The 21727-nt window shown below is 39.7% G+C and overlaps 1 protein-coding gene and 1 long non-coding RNA gene across 2 annotated transcripts in view; both read left to right on the top strand.

Annotated features, from left to right (window-relative positions):
- LOC126379141 (cullin-2-like) overlaps positions 1–16690 on the top strand; it is a 28262-nt gene extending 11572 nt beyond the window's left edge. The window contains exons 11-19 of the mRNA XM_050027783.1: positions 230–337; positions 1167–1322; positions 2087–2176; positions 3150–3314; positions 4617–4826; positions 5513–5648; positions 6532–6638; positions 7299–7409; positions 8634–16690. Coding sequence (XP_049883740.1) covers positions 230–337; positions 1167–1322; positions 2087–2176; positions 3150–3314; positions 4617–4826; positions 5513–5648; positions 6532–6638; positions 7299–7409; positions 8634–8795 — 1245 coding nt within the window. The 3' untranslated portion in view covers positions 8796–16690. The remainder of the gene's footprint in view (positions 1–229; positions 338–1166; positions 1323–2086; positions 2177–3149; positions 3315–4616; positions 4827–5512; positions 5649–6531; positions 6639–7298; positions 7410–8633) is intronic.
- A 1395-nt stretch (positions 16691–18085) lies between these two features.
- LOC126379313 (uncharacterized) lies at positions 18086–21505 on the top strand. Its single transcript, XR_007568307.1, has 2 exons — positions 18086–20827; positions 21411–21505. It is a non-coding gene; the product is annotated as an uncharacterized LOC126379313 (long non-coding RNA).
- The last annotated feature ends 222 nt before the right edge of the window (positions 21506–21727 follow it).

The following is a 21727-nucleotide window of genomic DNA, read 5'->3' on the forward strand; positions in this document are numbered from 1 at the left end:
TGGTCCCGGCTGCATTAGCAGTCGTTAATAACCATCAATCCGCACTGGGCCCGCGTGGTGGTTTAAGGCCCGATCTCCCTATCCATCCATAGGGAAGGCCCGTGCCCCAGCAGTGGGGACGTTAATGGGCTGATGATGATGATACTAACATCCTATGGACTTTGTCCGAGATAAACGATTTTTTATTTATTTATTTTATTTAGTAATTTGGCTGCCTAATATGTTACAGGCACACATACACTTCGTGAACGCTATGCTCGCCCTTCATGGCAAGTATAGCAAACTGTTCAACGAGGTGTTCAGCGGGGCGCAGGCGTTCATTGGTGCTTTAGACAAGGTAAATGTTTCAATGTTCGTCGGTAGATGGACGGTAGCCGGTGGTAGTCAGGACTTGAGCCATGCCAGGGGCCTTTGGCGGCTCAATAATAACCCTGACACATCAGGGTCGATGAGGTTGGTAATCTACCGCACAGCCCACACGATAGAAGAAGATGGACAGCCTCCGTGGTCTAGTGGCTAGAGCGTTAGCCTAACGAGATTTGATTTGACGTTTTAACCACTAGACCACGGAAGTTGTTGTTCTACAAAATATATCTAAACATATATTCCAACGAACTGTCTCGTGAGGAGGCTCGGTGTCGCTCAGCGGGCAATGGAAAGAGCTATGCTCGGTATTTCCCTGCTCGATCGAATCAGAAATGAGGAGATCCGCTGGAGAACTAAAGTCACCGACATAGCTCGGAGAATTGCAAAGCTGAAGTGGCAGTGGGCAGGACACATAGCGAGGAGAACCGATGGCCGCTGGGGCGGAAAGGTTCTGGAATGGACGTGTCGGACGACGCTCAGTGGGTAGGCCCGCTACAAGGTGGACCGACGATCTGGTGAAGGTGGCGGGAAGCCGCTGGATGCGGGCAGCGCGGGACCGATCGTCGTGGAGATCCTTGGGGGAGGCCTATGCCCGGCAGTGGGCGTCGTACGGCTGATGATGATGCTATATTCCAACACTTAGTCCACCTATTGGGCCACAGTAGTGAGCGTATAGTGCAGTATAGTATTTTCTGGGTAAGCTCGTTCCAACGTCGATCTCTTCTTCTTGTAGAAGAACGAAGTCAAGAGCAAACCCATCTTAAATAAAAAAAAAAAAAAAAATACTGCTGCTGCCGCAGGCGTGCAGCCTGGTGGTGAACGCCCGGCCTGCGGCCGAGCAGCCGGCGCGCGCCCCCGAGCTGCTGGCGCGCTACTGCGACTGCCTGCTGCGCAAGCGGGCCGCGGCCGACGCCGACACCGACGACAAGCTGGCCGCCGCCATCGTGGTCTTCAAGGTAACGCCCGCGGCTCCTACAGCCCGAGACGCCTTCATTCTGTACAGATATCGCCCTCGTCCTGATTTTAACCTAATTCTAATAAGGACCTCATTCAGAGACCGCGTCGTCCTAATTTGGCCTAACCCTAATAAGACCCTAATCCTGATATCCCCGTCGTGCTAATTTGGCGTAATCCTAATAATACCCTCATCGTGATATCCCCATCGTCCTAATTTGGCCTAACCCTAATAAGACCCTCATCCTGATATCCCCCTCGTCCTAATTTGGCCTAATCTTATAACGCCGCCATTCTAATATGGCCGAATCCTAATAAGGCCGCCATTCTAATTTAGCTTAATCCTGATAAGTCCTTCTCCTTGTATACCCTTCGCCCTAATTTGGCCTAACCCTGAGGTCTCCGTCATAATAACCCCGACGTTCTAATTTGACCTAAGCCTAATAAGGCCGCCGTAGTAATAACGCCGTCGTCCTAGTTTGGCCTAATCCTAATAAGACCTTATCAAGCCTAATCCTAATATGGCCGCCGTCCTAATAAGGCCTAATTCTAATATGGCCGCCGTCCTAAAACCCCGCCGTTCTAATTTGTCCCTAATCCTAATAAGGCCATCGTCTTAATAACACTCTTATCTTAATAACGCCGGCGTCCTAATAAGGCCCTCGCGCCTCGACATCACGCCCCCATCATACAACTTTAACCGAACGACATAACATAAGCTCATAACTATATACCAAAAATAATTTATTTGTCTGGTTTATTGCAGTATGTGGACGACAAGGATGTGTTCCAGAAGTACTATGCGCGTGCGCTGGCGAGACGACTGATACACCAGCTCTCCGCTTCTATGGAACAGGTTAATTGTTCACATATATTATTTTAATTTCATTTAGGATAGATAACGGTGCGGAATCCAGTACATCATCATCATCATCATCTCCATAGCATTTTCCCGTCTCTCACAGGGTCCGCTTACCTAACCTGTAGGGACATGCGCGTCGTGATATAATTTTGTCACGGACATTTTATCGATTCTGTCGATATAAAAATGTCCTTTTGTCGATAGGTGCTAATATGGGAACTCAAATAAATTCTGTCAAAATATGAAGAAAATCACGTGATACGACAAAATATATTGAATTGAATTTTTACATATTCAAGGCTACATATTGTTATAATGGTGCTAATTTCTAACATAATCAGCCTATATACGTCCCACTGCTGGGCACAGGCCTCCCCTCAATCAACCGGAGGGGGTATGGAGCATAACAATTCCTTATAATTCCTGTCATAAACATAAACCCCCCCTCCGGTTGATTGAGGGGAGGCCTGTGCCCAGCGGTGGGACGTATATAGGCAGTTTATGTTTAATTCCTGTAAACACCATCTAATTTTATTTTAAGTTATATCTGTCATTTTCTTATCCGCCGAAAAGGAAAGGGACGGGTAATCGACAAGCATAAAATTTATGGAACACACGTCAATTTTAAGCACAAATCTAAAACAACCCTATAAAAATTTTGTATTGGCTAATAACCCGACAGAATTAAGTTGAATGCACATGTCAAACGGTTTGCATACCAGCGAGATGCCTTTTTGATTATCCCGGGTTATTCATTAATTTACTCATTCTTCTTAAAATTAAGAGCTGTCAATCCGTCCCATTCCTTTTCGGCGGATAAGAAAATGACAGATATAACTTAAAATAAAATTAGATGGTATTTACAGGAATTAGCACCAATATGTACCCAAATTCATACCATATATCATAAATTGATTGTTTCGATAGATTGAAAAATAAAATGCGTTTTCTTTTTATTTGTTTACAGGAGGAAGCAATGATCAACCGTTTGAAAGCGGCGTGCGGTTACGAATTCACGAACAAACTGCATCGCATGTTCACCGACGTGGCAGTCAGCGCAGATCTCAACGCGAAGTTCCAGGCGCATCTCAGGGAGACCATGCAGCGCTGCAGCGCTGGGTTCAGTGTGCAGGTATTCATCATCACCAGCCCATTAACGTCCCCACTGCTGGGGCACGGGCCTTCCCTATGGATGGATAGGGAGATCGGGCCTTAAACCATCACGCGGGCCCAGTGCGGATTGGTGGTTATTAACGACTGCTAATGCAGCCCGGACCAACGGATTAACGTGCCTTCCGAAGCACGGAGGAGCTCGAGATGAAAACTTTTTTTTTTGTGGTCACCCATCCTGTGACCGGCCTCTGCGAAAGTTGCTTTACTTCAACAATCGCAGACCGAGCGCGGTTACCGCTGCGCCACCGAGCTCCTCAGTGTCCAGGTATTATCAAATACAAATATATTTTATTGCACACAACATACAAGACATACACGAAAGATACAGTACGATCTATTGCTAAGCAGCAATTTCTTCCAGTCGTAAAAAAGAAACATCGTAATTTGGTGTGGGATGGTGCAACATCTGGTATAAAATAAATACTTACATAACACATAACATAAACAGCCTATATACGTCCCACTGCTGGGCACAGGCCTCCCCTCAATCAACCGGAGGGGGGTATGGAGCATACTCCACCACGCTGCTCCACTGCGGGTTGGTGGAGGACAACCTGTATAGCCGGGGAAAAGAAGCTGCAAGAACAACCTCGGCATAGGGCCCTAGACGTTCTTTAAAAAGTATGCCCCATACCCCCTGTATGGGGCATACTCCACCACGCTGCTCCAATGCGGGTTGGTGGAGGTGTTTTTACGGCTAATAGCCGGGATCAACGGCTTAACGTGCCCTCCGAAGCACGGAATCATCTTACTTTTTCGGACAATCAGGTGATTCAAGCCTGAAAAGTCCTTACCAAACAAAGGACAGTCTCACAAAGTGATTTCGACAATGTCCCCATCGGGAATCGAACCCGGACCACCAGATCGTGAGCCTAACGCTCTAACCACTAGACCACGGAGGCTGTTTGTAATACTTACAAAAAGCAAAAAAAAGGTGTAAAATAAATAAAAATAAAATAAAACAGTCTCCATGGTGATGACCTAACCCCGGGTTCGACTCCCGGCAGGTATAGTGACGCCGTAACGAACACTTTAAGGGATGATTCTGAGTTTCTATCAATACCGAGTCGTAAAATTCACTAACACCCTAAAAACAAATAGACTCACATTCGCTAAGGAGATTTTCTACAAAAAAGCTTGCTTCTGTAAAAGTCCGGACCTGTCAAATATTCAGGTTAGGTAAGCGGACCCTGTGAAAAACGGGATATGATGGTTGTCTATTTATTATACCAGGATTATGTTTATGGATATCCCCCCGCAGGTGCTGCAGGCGGGCGCGTGGCCGCTGGGCGGCGCCATGGCCCCGCTGGCCCCGCCGGCGCAGCTGGAGCGGCCGGCGCGGCTGTTCGAGGCGTTCTACCGCGCCTCCTTCAGTGGCCGCCGCCTGGCCTGGCTGCACCACCTGTGCACCGGCGACCTGCGCACCAGGTACACGCCGCGCGTCTACCACATCAGCGCCACCACGCCGCAGGTCGGTCCCACTGGAACATAGCATAGCATAATATAACACAGCATAGCATGACATAAAATAGTATAGCATAACATAGCATAGTATAGCATAACATAGCATAGCATGACATAACATAGTATAGCATAACATAGCATAGCATGACATAACATAGTACAGCATAACATGACATAACATAGTATAGCATAACATAGCATAGCATGGCATAACATAACATAGCGTAGCTTAACATTTTTTATTAGATAGAGTGATTCAAGAGGAAGTTTTATATGTACAATAACATCCATTGAATAGTGGAGAAATACTGTTATTTTTGAGGTTTTCAATGTGATGTCGTAAATAATTTCATTTTTTCCTCAGCATTGGGGCGGGTCGCTAGTTAAATTATATAATTATATCAGTTTAAAGATATTTATTTCTTAATAACGACAGTTACTATGTCTTTTACGTAAGAAACAAGCGGTAGGTAAATTCGATTTTTTAGTTCGCTTACACTATGAGTATGTAGGTATGCATTTGCGTTTGATAGATAAGTACAATTTTTAGAAACATCTGTTACCACAGTAAATATCAATAAAAACAAGCAACACATATATGGATTGGATTGTAAATCTGAAAATAAATGATTATTATTATATAGTTAGCGTGTTCTGTGCATTGTAAGTGTAATGATGTGTGTACGTGTCCAGTGCGCGCTGCTGCTGGCGTTCGAGCGGGCGGACTCGTACCCGGCGCGGGAGCTGCGGGACACGCTGCAGCTGGAGGGGGACAGCTGGGCGAGGCACGTGCGCCCGCTGCTGGAGACGCAGCTGCTCACGGCCACCGGTACAATACACAATACCAGCATCACCAGCCCACTAACGTCCCCACTGCTGGGGCACGGGCCTTCCCCGATGGGTAGGGAGATCGGGCCTTAAACCACCACGCGGGCCCAGTGCGGATTGGTGGTTATTAACGACTGCTAATGCAGCCGCGACCAACGGCTTAACGTGCCTTCCGATGCACAGATCATCTTACTCTCGGACAATCAGGTGATCAGCCTGTAATGTCCTAACCAAACTAGGGATGACAAAGTGATTTTTGTGATATGTCCCCACCGGGAACCGAACCCGGGACGAGGTTGTGAATTTCGAAATTACTAAGGCGGGGTCGACTGCATGTTTTTACTAACTGTAACAGATTATAAAACATGTCTATAAAATAAAAAAAAAATATTTACAAATAGCCTACATTTTGTTCGCTTCAAAGAAATATGTGATAATTTTGAATAAAGTCGCCGCAGACAGCCATATTGTTTTGAAATTGAATTGAGAACTGATATTAGGCAGCTAAATTACTCAATTTTTGTATAAAAATATTTTGTTTATTTTTTTAAAGAACGTCTAGGGCCCTGTGCCGAGGTTGTTCTTGCAGCTTCTTTTCCCCGGCTATACAGGTTATCCTCCACCAACCCGCAGTGGAGCAGCGTGGTGGAGTATGCTCCATACCCCCTCCGGTTGATTGAGGGGAGGCCTGTGCCCAGCAGTGGGACGTATATAGGCAGTTTATGACAGGTTATGAGAAGCTGCAGTAGTTTTAGGCGGATGAGACGTTCGTTATGTAAAAATTGACGATTCAAAGTGTAACTATGTTACACACTGAATAAAGATAGTTTTGAATTTGAATTGCCCGCTGCGGTCTAAAGGTTAACCAGGAGGTTTATTTACAGGTGATGTGGAATCCGAGGATGGGGACGCAACCTTATCGCTCAACCTACAGTTTTCCTGTAAAAGAACCAAGCTGAGGTTGACTCAAGCTAACACACCGACACATCAGGTAAGTCCATAGGTCGCTGGTTCAAATCCGGCTCGAAGGACCAATATGTATGAGCCACAGTTTATAGCCCGTATATCTTAAAGTTGGTTAAGTTGAAGTTCGTTGTCGAGTGCACATAAAGTTAAAGTTGAGAAAGTAAACAAACTTATTTTCACTATGAAGTTTTATTACACACTAATTATAGCTAATTTACAATATCGCGCGGCGTCTAAATAACCTACATTTAGGCCGCCTCAGCATAAAGTTATGTTCGGGCGTGTCCCATACAGAATGAATACGTGATTAATTTCTCGTCAACACTTTATAATACTGAGAATTATTGAAAACAGAAGAGGCAAGATGATTTGACACCTAATAAGACACGACGAATTTATTAAAAACACCATAGAAGGAAAGCGAGAAGGAAAGAGAGGAAGGGGAAGACCAAGAAGAGCTTACATGGAACAGATTAAAGAGAAGGTCACACACACAGATGCGCGTGTACGATAACGTCAATGTGTGGTGTCTGTGTAAAACGAGGTTGTTTGTATGAAGTGTCCGGGGTGTGGCAAGGGTTCTACGTTATACCCCATAGGTCTGGGCCTCTATCCGAACTCGGCCACCATCTCACTCTGGCCTATTGAAAAAAGAGGGAAAATAAATAAATGATATTATTTTTAGGGCGGCGTGGGCACCGGTGCGTCCGGCGAGGCGGCCGAGCAGGCACACTGCGACGACGACCGTAAGATGTACCTGCAGGCCGCACTCGTGCGCATCATGAAACAACGGAAGGTAATAACATCACACAAAACACCCAGAGGCAACAACACCATAACATAATGCCCAGAATCTGTACCAATTCCTAAAACTAATAAAATATTTGGTCGTACCCCTACATTGCTCATAATCCACAGAAGGTAACTCTTTGTACCCTTACATTGCTCATAATCCACAGAAAGTAATTCCTTGTGCCCCTACATTGCTCATAAATAACAGAAAGTAATTCCTTGTGCCCCTACATTGCTCATAATCCACAGAAAGTAACTCGCCGTATCCCTACATTGCTCATAATTCACAGAAAGTAACTCGTCGTACCCCTAGATTGATCATAATCCATACAAAGTAATTCCTTGTGCCCCTGCATTGCTCATAAGCCGGGATATGGTGTCCGCCGGTAAAATCGGGTCTGATAAATTTATCATATTTTATTTTTGTTGCTTTTGTTTGTTTTATGTACCTGTTACTAACATTAGGTTTAAGTTACTTTGTACTTACTAACATCTATGGATTTCAAATCCGAAATAAATTATTATTCATTCATTCATTCATAATCCATAGAAAGTAATTCGTTGTACCCCTACATTGTTCATACATAATCCACAGAAAGTAATTCCTTGTACCCGTACATTGCTCATAATCCACAGAAAGTAATTCTTTGTACCCCTATATTGCTCCTAATCAACAGATAGTAATTCCTATAACAAGGGAAGTCTAACAAAATGATATGTCTTATTCTTTTGTCTGGTTTTTTTTTTATGTCAAATATTATAACAATATAAAAAAGGAAACTTTTTTCCATCTTTAACCTGACCAGGGGGGTTAAAATGGCCACAACGAAGCAATTCATCTAAGAAAGCATTATTGCAATTTGACATTTGCGCGTATAAAAGTAAGTGCGCAATGCAGACAAATGTCAAATAGCAATATATTTTAAGTTTACGCGGTTATTATCATAATTAAAGCACATAATAACGGGTTCTTACCGCCGTAGAAAATTATGGATCTACCTACTCCACTCCAATCTCATCAGTCATCCCGTGATCATGGCACTTGCAACAGTGTCGAAATATCGGGTGTCTCATGTCCCCATTTAAACGCGGTAAGAACCCGTTATTATGTGCTTTAATTATAGCAATATATATTTTTTTTTCAGATGAATAGTTTCGATGTGGCCTTTTTAACTCTAACCTTCCAGCACTCCGTTATGTTAATTCTCATTATTTCTCATGATTCCAGGTGTTAAGACACACAGAACTAATACAGGAGGTGGTGGCGCAAGCGAGGGGATCCTTCGCCCCATCGGTGGCCATGATAAAAAAGTGTATCGAAGCTCTCATAGACAAGCAATACTTGGAGCGAGCGCCGGGCGCCCTTGACACATACTCCTACCTCGCTTAGTTACTAGCACTTGCAAACCTGTACAAACGCCTTATAACCCGTAGATGAATAAATGGGTGAATATCAAAATGTGTCAAGTTTGGTGGCGACTGTCATATAACTTTTTCGTGAAAAATTGGGGAAATTGGGAAAATTGGGAATTGAAAAATTCCTTTTTCATGTCGGAACCGAGGATCCTTTTGGATCTTTTTCATGTCGGAACCCAATTTTTCACGAAAAAATAATGTGAAATTTCGCCACCAAACTTGAAATTTTGAGATTCACCCAAATACTACAATGACGGACTTCCCAGGCGACTTTCCCTAAAAAAACACGGTGGCGCTGTACGGTCACGAGCATCCGCCTTGACAAGCCTGGGTAAGAACCCTAAGTCTCTAGTACAAAAGCCGATCCCACTAATGAACATAAACCAACAAACTTGCAGCTATAAAGGAGAATGGGCGAAACTGGTCCAAGAACCTCCACTGATGAGACTTTAATGAAAGCTTATACTTTCCCTATGATTCTAGCAAAATTCTATCAGATTCTGTCCCGGGGTTCTTTTTCTACGGCCGTGTTTGTCCTCGCTATGTAGATTTAGTTACTGAGCAACAAATCTTGAGTCGATTTTAGTCCCTCACTGTATTTTATCACATTTTTAGCCAGGACAAACATGGCTGTAGAAAAAGAACCCCGGAACAGAATCTGGTAGAACTTTGCCAGAATCATAGGGAAAGTATAAGCTTTCATTACATATAAGTCTCATCAGTGGAGGTTCTTGGACCAAGTTTCATACAAATGTGCCCATTGTCATTTCAAGTGACATTTTTCATGTGACATGCAACGTATGGTCACGAGCATTAATATGTATACACTTTGGTACCATGTCACATTAACTTTTTTGCCAAATTGAACTGTAAGTCTCACTAAATGTCAAATGTGTTAGTGCGACAGAGTCCTAAAGTGGGTACATTATATTGCTCATGACTGTACACCCCTCCTAAAAGGTTTGCCGGTTAGCCCTACTTTTTGGGTTAATGGTGCGCCGACCTTGGCACCAAGGTTGTACGATCTCGTTTGTTTTAATGACTAACGTCGGTGATAGTGGCTATTTACTCGTACTGTCGTCTATATTCACTTTGGTACCATGTCACATTAACTTTTTTGACAAATTGAACTGTATGTCTCACTAAATGTAAAATGTGTTAGTGCGACCGAGTCCTAAAGTGGGTACATTATATTGCTCATGACTGTACAGATTTGCCTCCGTTCAACCTTCTAATCAGAATAAAAGACAATGCATCTTTTATCTTTGTTTTTACATACATGGCCAATGTTATTACACCCAGGCACAACACACCTATCCATTATTATTCTGATCAAAATAAAGAGAAGCAATATAGGTAGCAACATAATTCTACGTATACATATCTAATCACCTTACGAGAAGAGCTTACATGGAACAGATTAAGGAAAAGGTTAACGTCGTGTCTTATAGGGAAGTCAAGGAATTGGCCTTTGATAGACTGGAATGGAGAATGCTACACCGACAAGAGCGTGGCTCTTAAATTGATGATGATGACATATCTAATCCAAATATCAAACAGCAACATATTTTGGAGAAAATAAGTAATTGACGCCGATTCCTGCAGACACCTCCTAATTTTACTTTAAGTTATACCTGTCATTTTCTTATCCACCGAAAGGGAAAGGGACGGACGATTGACAGCTCTTAATTTTAGGAAGAATGAGTAAATGAATGGATAACCCGGGCGAATCAAAAAGGTATCTCGCTGGTATGCAAACCGTTTGACGTGTGCTGTCAACTTAATTCTGTCGGGTTATTGGCCAGTGTTAAATTTTTAGACGGTTGTTTTAGAATTGTGCTTAAAATTGACGTGTGTTCCATAAATTTTATGCTTGTCGATTATCTGTCTTATATAAGTCTTCTATAACTTAAAATATAATTAGATGGTGTTTCAAATTCAAAAATATCTTTATTCAGTAGGTAACATAGTTACACTTTGAATCGTCAATTTTACATAGCCGGGGAAAAGAAGCTGCAAGAAAAACCTCGGCACAGTCATGTTTACAGGAATTAGCACCATTGTCATGTTAAATCTAAACAGCGCCATCTATATTGTATTTGGAGAACGTAGCCTGGAAAGTCTCCCATTGAATGAATGAATGAAAACATAATAACTTAACCATAGACCTCGTATAACAAATAGACAACAAATCTCTAAAAAAAGTGTCCACGGCGCATGCGTGTAACGACACTGTACAAACGTTTTTGCACTTAATTTGAACAACCGTAACATCTTAATTTGAGGTAACGAAGGTATACTAATTAAAACACAAAATAACGGGTTCTTACCGCGTTTAAATGGGGATATGAGACTCCCGATATTTCGACACTGTTGCAAGCGGGATGACATCCCGTGATCATGGCACTTGCAACAGTGTCGAAATATCGGGAGTCTCATATCCCCATTTAAACGCGGTAAGAACCCGTTATTATGTGTTTTAATTATGATAATAACCGCGTAAACTTAAAAAACAAAAAAAAAAGAAGTTATACTATCTACATAACTTAATGTACAGTCGTGAGCAATATAATGTACCCACTTTAGGACTCTGTCGCACTAACACATTTGACATTTAGTGAGACTTACAGTTCAATTTGTCAAAAAAGTTAATGTGACATGGTACCAAAGTGTATAGATATTAATGCTCGTGACCGTATATATCGTGGCCAGATCTTAAAATTGATCGTTTCATGATGTGTTCAACCATTGCATGAACGGCCTCCGTGGTCCAGTGGTTGAGCGTTGGACTCACGATCCGGAGGCCCCGGGCTCGAATCCCGGTGGGGACATATCACAAAAATCACTTTGTGATCCCTAGTTTGGTTAGGACATTACAGGCTGATCACCTGATTGTCCGAAAGTAAGATGATCCGTGCTTCGGAAGGCACGTTAAGCCGTTGGTCCCGGTCGCTATTTACTAATGTAAGTACGTAGTCGTTACATGAGCCATGTTAGGGGCTTTGGCGGCTCAGTAATAACCCTGACACCAGGGTTGATGGGGTTGGTATTCTACGTCACAACCCACATGATAAGAAGAAGATGAAATGGTCATATTTCATGAAATAGCCAACTTAACTTGACCATATCGTTGAAACGTCAACGTTTAATGATATATCAATCAACGTTTGGCCATATCGTTAATGCAGGCGGTGTCCATGCTATGTGGTGTAATAAAAATGCGAATAGTCGATTAATTTCTTAGGTTCAAAATTATTTACCTAATCGATATCGATATGAAATGTTGTACAATTACATCGATAAGAATATCAATCAAGTTTGAAATATAATCGACACTAGCGCCACTACCGGTGGAAAATGTTACTAATTTTATGATATGTTTGCCAACTTTTGGCCATATCATGAAGTAATCATGCATTTAATTGCTCATATCGTTAAACGTTTTGTGTTGATGATGTGGCCAACGAGTGATATTGTATTAGTGATATCGAAATGGTCATATTTCATGAAAAAGTTTGTTGTATATTTCATAGAAATAGAATGTAAATCCACCGCAGGCTTCGCCAGTACCAACATTCATATTTAAGGGCCATTGAAATACTAAATGAAATATCACATAATCTAGATCTGTTCACATGCTCATTGACTGAGTTCCAGAGAGTAGCGTTTGAAGTACTGTGTCGAAAGTAAGATTGTTGTGATTGTTTTTTATGTTAATTGTTCTTTCTTTCTAATATCGCTATCATTATCGCATTAGGTTAAGTGAAACCTGTAATGATGATGTTTTTAGCTAATAGTAATAAATAAATAAATATTTAAAAAAAGGGAAGACACATTGAAATCATACATAATAAAATCTGCACAAGCTTCGTCAAAATACAAAAACGAAAACCACAACAGGCTTCGTCCAAAACTACCTACTCTAGAAGTCCACCCGGGACCGCTTCCAGCTCAAAGCTACCCATTAAACTGGCCACATTTCCACGTTGAACAACAGTGGAATGCGCATGAGAAATGATCGAACACATCATGAAACGATCAATTTTAAGATCTGGCCACGCAATATACGTACTTAAAAACGGTACGGACGCTTTTTTTTTTAATCCTTGGCGAATGTGAGTCTATTTGTTTATAGGATGTCAAGTTAACAAAACTATGGAATTAAGAATAATATTACGTAAAGAATCACAGTATAGAACGGTAACTGTCTACGCACCTCACTAGAGGGTCGCAGGGAGGGGAGGGTGTCGCCGGTCATTCACCCCTCGCTCGTCTTGTTGGCAACACTGACGGAGAACTCTACTTCTCTCTGCGCGACTTTTTGGCGGGAACGGACACGGAACGGTTGCTTTCTTCATCGAATAACCTAAATAATCAACACGAAGTGGTGTTTTGTGGTTAACGATCGCATTAAGTTAGTCGGTAAACATTCGCGATAGTGTTATTATATCGGAATCACTACATAGTATAAAAACAAAGTCGCTTTTTCTGTCCCTATATCCCTATGTACGCTTAAATCTTTAAAACTACGCAGCGGATTTTGATGCGGTTTTTTTAATAGTGATTAAAGAGGAAGCTTTATAATATGTATAATAACATCCATTAATCAGTGGAGAAATACTGTTATTTTTGAGGTTTTTAATGTGATGTCGTAAATAATTTCATTTATTGCTCTGCATTGCACCCGAGCGAAGCCGGTGCGGGTCGCTAGTATTCAATAAACAAAGTGTACCTATCTATTTTCGATTCGTGCCAACAAGCCGCTTCATAACTCGAAAGTTTATGCGGACTTTTGAGTTAGTTCGTTTGGTGTTCGGAGTAGGAGTCTGCTCCGAGGATGGGGGCTTTTTTCATCATTCATCGTCATCATCTTTCATCATTTCATTATTCATCATCAAGAAATAAAATACATAAGACATGGCTGTATGGGCGTAGTTCCCTTTTGCCTTGGCCTTCGGGGAAAACCAAACAACAACAACGAACAAACAATATTGCTTCTTTAAATAGCCCTAATAAATAGGCGGAGACCTACCGTTTTATACGTAGTATTATTCCTTATTCTACAGTCGACGTATGCAATCGATATTATAGAATTTTTAATATATTTAGTACAGAATAAAGATAGACAGTATGTTAACATTATGATGAGTTGTATGAACTTTTTTACTATAGCAATATAATGGGACATCATATGGACTTGAAACTGGGACTTTTTTGTATTATCTATCATCGCTGCCCAGCCCAATGGGATGTAGGCGTGATCTTGCGTGTCGCTACAGTAAATTCCAGGTATTAAATGTAAAAACCAGGTAAGCGCCTTTTTGATGAATCACATTCATTGTTTCACAAAACTTCGTAATAGACAAGATAGCTTTTAGGCTCGGTTTCCACTGACGCGGAGATGTGCGGATTTGACCAATCACAGCGTTCGAGAGAGCGAAAAACGAAGACGCTCTGTCACTCTCTCCCTCACGGTGATTGGTTGATTCCTACACACCTACACACCTCCGCTCCTCTCCGCACAACTCCGCGTCAATGGAAACGCAGCCTTAATCTACCTAGAACAATAATTCTCAAGCTTTTTTTATTGCGATTTTTCATAAAGGAGCTTACTCGTAAAACTTGTAAGTAGTTCCTAATAGTGTTGCCCGATAATCGACTGCTTATCGATTACTAACCGATTATTTTCTAAGACCCTTATCGATAGTACTATATCCAATTAGTAAATTCAACAATAACATCGATTATAATCTAGCGATTATGATAGTATTGTTCACCCATATCTTAACCAATACCTCGATATAATCGATTATTGCAATATAATCGATAATGTAAGTATCGATATAATCGATTATATCTAACAATTATAAGATTATAAATCGATTTAATTATTGAATTTTCAATAACAATAGCATCGATATTTAAATTATTTAGGAGGTCCATAATCGATAATAGATTATTCGGCAACACTAGCCCCTATCAGGGCGGGCAGACACCAGTTGAAGAAACATGAGAAATTTACTATTTGATGAAGTCCTTAGAAGGATATTTGGCGGCGAGGGTCTGCTGCCGCCAAATAATGTATTCGTGATACCAAACAGAGCACAAGTTGGTAGTGTGACTAGGGATCGACGACCCGACGGTGTCATGTTGGCAGTTGTATATATGCGTCGCGCTGTGTAAACTTCGATAGCGCGTTTCAGGACTGCATTATTGAATGTAGCGCCATCTGTTGCATGTAGGCGGAACTAGCTGGCCAACTAGTTGGCATTGGTTGGTTGGTGAAAGATGATCCGCCTGCAACGGCATACAATAACATAAATAGCCTCTACAAGGTGTTATGGACACCTTAACGAATTCTGACATATTGCCCCCAATTTATATGGGGGGGAGCGATGACCTAATACAGGTTTCCACCTAGTACAGCCATCGGCCCTCTACAAAGAGATGCTGTAGTCTTAACTGTAAGTCAATTGTTATTGTATTTGTTTTTATGTGGATTCTAATAAATTTAAGTTTTTTTGCGACGGAAAATCCCATTTGATATTAACTCAGAATCATGGTCTGAATCAAAGTCATCAAAGTTCCCGTTACGATATCGCTACAAACCTATATACCACTCTATATGACACTGGGGTCTGTGTGTGTAAAAGCATGGAACGGAAAATAATTTATATAAAACACTAAAATTGACATAAATTTTACGACAGGAAAATTCACTTGATATCAACTCAGAATCATGGTCTGAATCATCCCCCTTAGTATTCGTTACGATGTCACTAACACCCTGTATATAAAGTGGAGCTCTCTCGTGATTTTTACTTAGTAATTTAATATAATATTATACAAAAAATGGTAAGCAAAAGGTAAAGGTATGTTTAGATTTGTAAATTTTAGTTAAAAAAAGTTGTCGAGTAAGAACCCGCTATAACATTTTTTAAAAGCCATAAAAATTGTAATTTAATTAAAAAATACGTAACAAGAAAATTATGTTATTTAATAAAATATAAGTATGTAATTTAATTTTATTATAATTAAAATCCGAGAGTCTACAGGGCCGAGACATATTTCCATAGAAATGACATATAAAAAAGTAAAAACGTTTAATTTAGTCATACCACAACACACATAAATATACATTTACAACTTAACGACATTGGCCCCGATTCCTGCAGACACCTAATTTTATTTTAAGCTATACCCGTCATTTTCTTATCCGCCGAAAAGGAAAGGGACGGATGATTGACAACTGTTAATTTTAAAATGAATGAATAACCCGGGCGAATAAAATAGGCATCTCTCTGATTTGCAACTCGTTCCACGTGTGCTGTCTACTTAATTCTGTCGGATTATTGACCAATATAAAATTTTGGGAGGGTTTTTTAAATGTTGACAAATTGACGTGTGTTCCATAAACTTTATGACTGTCGATTACCCATCCCTTTCCTTTTCGGCGAATAAGAAAATGACAGGTGTAACTTAAAATAAAATTAGATGGTATACTACAAACCTGGTAACGTGAGGTACAAGTGATAGCAATAATTCTCACTGTCTACCACGCTGTGGATAATAGCATGAATTTATGATAGGTACCTTTCGGCGTATATTTGACCCTATATAATGCTAAAGTTGTTTTTATATTTTTATTATATGTATTTAGAAAAACATCGTGAGGAAACCACATTCCCGAAAAATGCGTTTCGGAGTGTGACCTAACCTGTATTGGGCTGGTTTTCCCTTCGCGGGTTGGAAGGTCAGACAGGCAGTCGCTTCTGTAAAAAACCGGACCTGTCAAAATTGACAAATTTTCAGGTTAGTACTGTTGTAAAATATAGTAGTGTATATTATTAAATAATATAATTTAATTAATTATTTGTTTTATTTCACCATTACATACATATTCACGCCCGTAACCCTTGTCGGGGCGGGCAGGACAAGTCGCTAGAATACAGATTCCAGTCACTGTTGTTATTACCATGGTATAAGAACACCAGTGGCCTGTTTAATAAAACTTACAATTGTAAATTACAACGACAATTCGGTTTTCATTACGTAACTAATATGAAACTGCCAAATATTCGTGATGACACACTCCGCAATGTACATCAAATTGTCATTGTAATTTACAATTGTAAGTTTTATTAAACAGGCCCCAGGTATGCTCAATCCTAAGACAAGCCGCCATTGCTAGCCCGTTGATGACGTAAGTGTTACCATTCAATTGGTATCACCAACATTCCAAGCACGCGAATTTTATTGTTGAAAATTAAGTTAATTACTGACTAATGTATTTAATTACTAATATTTGTCACGTATCCAAAAATTATTAAAACTACGTAAATATTCTACTAAAAGTATAAAATTTCTTTGCAAAGTAAATTAATAACATTAGACGTGGGTAATTTATTTTTTTACGACCGATGACGTCAGCTGGGCTAACCTTGAAAATGCTAGCTGTCAGTTTTGAGCATACCTGGTTTGGGTCTTTTCCCTCCGGACTCGTGGTCACACCAGGTTGTCCTCATTTAATGCCTGATGGCAAATATCGATATATTTTTTATCATAGGAATATTCTCCGCACTCACAATGGTGTGATAAAAGGTGTTGTATTGTTAGCGGTGTGACAAACAAGAAAAAACATCCTGTTTGTCATACTGGTGTGACCACGAGTCCGGAGGGGTTTTCTTATACCATGGTTAATAGGAAGTCTAATGTAGATGTGATGTATGTACCATAAGGGTTCAAGCCCAAACTATCGTGTTAACACCCCCCGTCGGTTTTTACGACATGTCCGGAAGGGTAAACATCTGAAAGCGTTGTTTTATAGTCATGAATTACTTAACTGACTTCGCCAAAAATTGCCTAAGTCTTATCAAGAAAGTATGACAATCACGTTTTAATAATTGCCAATTTCACTTTCACAATACTTCAAGTTTACAACATGTAACGCCTGCCGCGTTTTACTACTGAGTGTAATTGCTCTTGTTTTTCTGTTAGGAACTATCAAAAAGTTATCATTGAAAACACTTAAAAACTACTGCTTAAAACTAAAATATTATTACATAAATAAACATATACTAATTAATTTAACAAAACATATCTATTTACAAAATAATTCCGTTAATATTGTACGACTTTAATAATTATCACATTGCGTAGGTAGCCGTACCTACACTCCACAGCCGAGCCGTTACTCTTCCGGTCGGATGTTCGACACAATCCTTCTGCCTTTGTAGCGAGAACACCTCGATTACTCGTATATTTTTTAAATACGTTTTTTTTACTAATTTTGTCTACGATATAATAATTTATAGTGTTGTGTTATCCCCATTAATTGGGTAAGTGTAGCAATTACTATTTTTATTAGTTTAAATATCAACGTAGACTAGTACATGCTTTCTTTGTTCATTGCATGACTGTCATTTTTCATAATCATCGGGTAAATGTATTTTCACGCTTTAGTGCTTATTTTATATCATAATTAGCAATCTTTTATGTTCAAAACAACATTTAAATTGTCAATTTTTCTAAATTAATTCTACTTAACCAACTTAAAGTTATCTTTGTACCTAAGTACTTTCCTTGTTTAAATAATTCTTAAATGGAACAATAATAATGTACAAAATACGTTTAATATCGTTGCTATTAAAATTATTCAGCTTAAAATATTCAATTTTACTATTTTGTTAGATAGTTTTTTAAAACAACTACCTACCATAAATTTATCTTGTTCTTTGTTCTTTTTCTAAATTTATTTTGCTAAATTCACTTTTATTGTGTGTAATTTGCTGACAGCCACATCTTAGATTGCTAAGCTTGCTTGCTATCCACTTCCCATCTTCAATCAAGCTAAGGGATCGGCATGTGGCAGTCAGACTGGGAATTCGGACAATTCTTGAAATGACTAATTCCGGGTTCCAGGTTTCACCCTTCGAGTTCTACAACCGCAGGACCCACTACCGGTCCTGTACTTACCTCTACCGCTTCACCTTTCGGGTTCTACAACCCGCTGGATCCACTTTCGGTCCTGTACTTACCCCACCGTTTCTGCTGCCCTGCTGCGCGCGCCGGTGTACCCCGTGTCGTCGTGGGAAGAGTTACAGGGAAGTGGTAGTTTTCCTACTGCACCAAGGGTGCTCAGCCAGTATCAAATTACCTGCGACCCAGAGATCCGATCTATGTACTTGCTAGGGATTTAATGTCAATAAACTTGGTTTTATTTCTATATACCGTTTTATTTACCCTAGTAAGTACAACCTATTTGATTCGCGTGATAAGAGCGTGACAATGGCGCCCAACTAAGGAAATACTGAGCTGAGTATCCTTTTTGCTGGTTTTGGCATTTTTGGTCATCTTTGGTGTTGGTCTGATTATTTTGTCTAGCTCTAAGTGAATTGTAATTGCAACTTTTGTGTGCTGTGGTTGCTTTGTGGGAATACCTTACTATTTCTCTTTCAAGGTGATTGCATACAATTAAAAACACAAAATCGAACCTACCACATCGCACAGAAGGAAAACTTTGATTTTGCACTGCCAACCTCTGTCTATCCCTGTGTTTTAATTGTTGTGTACTTTTGATAGTAGCGTTTGTTTTCTTGTTATTTTCCTTCTGCCGTTTGTTGTGTTTTAGTTATTAAGACTTCAGGTACTTGCAACACTTACTCAAAAAATAACTATTCAATTAAACTAATTACAATTAAAACATAAAGTAATAGAGATGTCTCGTCCAATCAAATATTTATCACTTCAGAAAGATGAACTCCTTTATGAAGAGGTACATGGCATGTCAAGGATATTAAACTTACAAACTATTCTAAATAATTATATCTAAACTTTTACCTAACTAAAATAAAACTTTCCATATTTACAAAACTTCCTTGCTGGGATGGAAGTGAGAGAAAAACATAGAATCCCCCAGCTGCTTACTAATTCTCGAGCAGACTGTAAGAGTCAGTCAAGAGATTGATGTGTAATACCATCAAACGCCTTAGGCCTGCCAAAAACTTAAATCTTGAGCATGGCATGCGTCTTCTAATATCTTCTAATATTCTCTAAAAATACCTTACATACTACCTTAAAAAAAAAAAAAAAAAAAACTAAAACTACACTTACTAAAACTATACTAAAAAATCCAAAACTAGCCTAAAACAATGTCTTACTTACTAAAACTACCTACCGTCTTAAATATATTTACTTATATATAGTATTTCTAATTTTTTTTTTACAAAAAAAAAATATTGAATCTCCAGGCCCTACCCCTAGGACATTCTATTTATTTTATCTTCGGCCCTACCCCGAAGATAAGAAAATTATACTATAAAAAGAAAAAAAAAAAAACGGTTACCTTAAATCTCCTATTGATTACGTGTGAGTACTAAGCTGCGGTTAAAAGTCTAGTACTCTTTTTGGAAAGGACGCAGTCACTTAAAACGAAATAAGATAACTGTTTGTGTGTGAAAGGGATGAAAGAAAGTAGGGGGGTGAATGGAAGGGTTGAAATGAATGTGTACCACGTAATTTTTAGAATGGTCAATAGTAAGAAGGACAGACTAGGTTACATTTTAGTCAGCGGATTTTCTTAGCGAAAATCCTACCCAAAAAAGGGGGGTATGTAACGCCTGCCGCGTTTTACTACTGAGTGTAATTGCTCTTGTTTTTCTGTTAGGAACTATCAAAAAGTTATCATTGAAAACACTTAAAAACTACTGCTTAAAACTAAAATATTATTACATAAATAAACATATACTAATTAATTTAACAAAACATATCTATTTACAAAATAATTCCGTTAATATTGTACGACTTTAATAATTATCACATTGCGTAGGTAGCCGTACCTACACTCCACAGCCGAGCCGTTACTCTTCCGGTCGGATGTTCGACACAATCCTTCTGCCTTTGTAGCGAGAACACCTCGATTACTCGTATATTTTTTAAATACGTTTTTTTTACTAATTTTGTCTACGATATAATAATTTATAGTGTTGTGTTATCCCCATTAATTGGGTAAGTGTAGCAATTACTATTTTTATTAGTTTAAATATCAACGTAGACTAGTACATGCTTTCTTTGTTCATTGCATGACTGTCATTTTTCATAATCATCGGGTAAATGTATTTTCACGCTTTAGTGCTTATTTTATATCATAATTAGCAATCTTTTATGTTCAAAACAACATTTAAATTGTCAATTTTTCTAAATTAATTCTACTTAACCAACTTAAAGTTATCTTTGTACCTAAGTACTTTCCTTGTTTAAATAATTCTTAAATGGAACAATAATAATGTACAAAATACGTTTAATATCGTTGCTATTAAAATTATTCAGCTTAAAATATTCAATTTTACTATTTTGTTAGATAGTTTTTTAAAACAACTACCTACCATAAATTTATCTTGTTCTTTGTTCTTTTTCTAAATTTATTTTGCTAAATTCACTTTTATTGTGTGTAATTTGCTGACAGCCACATCTTAGATTGCTAAGCTTGCTTGCTATCCACTTCCCATCTTCAATCAAGCTAAGGGATCGGCATGTGGCAGTCAGACTGGGAATTCGGACAATTCTTGAAATGACTAATTCCGGGTTCCAGGTTTCACCCTTCGAGTTCTACAACCGCAGGACCCACTACCGGTCCTGTACTTACCTCTACCGCTTCACCTTTCGGGTTCTACAACCCGCTGGATCCACTTTCGGTCCTGTACTTACCCCACCGTTTCTGCTGCCCTGCTGCGCGCGCCGGTGTACCCCGTGTCGTCGTGGGAAGAGTTACAGGGAAGTGGTAGTTTTCCTACTGCACCAAGGGTGCTCAGCCAGTATCAAATTACCTGCGACCCAGAGATCCGATCTATGTACTTGCTAGGGATTTAATGTCAATAAACTTGGTTTTATTTCTATATACCGTTTTAT

The sequence above is a fragment of the Pectinophora gossypiella genome, chromosome 28 (assembly GCF_024362695.1).
Source record: "Pectinophora gossypiella chromosome 28, ilPecGoss1.1, whole genome shotgun sequence".
In the NCBI taxonomy this organism is placed as follows: Eukaryota; Metazoa; Arthropoda; class Insecta; order Lepidoptera; family Gelechiidae; genus Pectinophora; species Pectinophora gossypiella.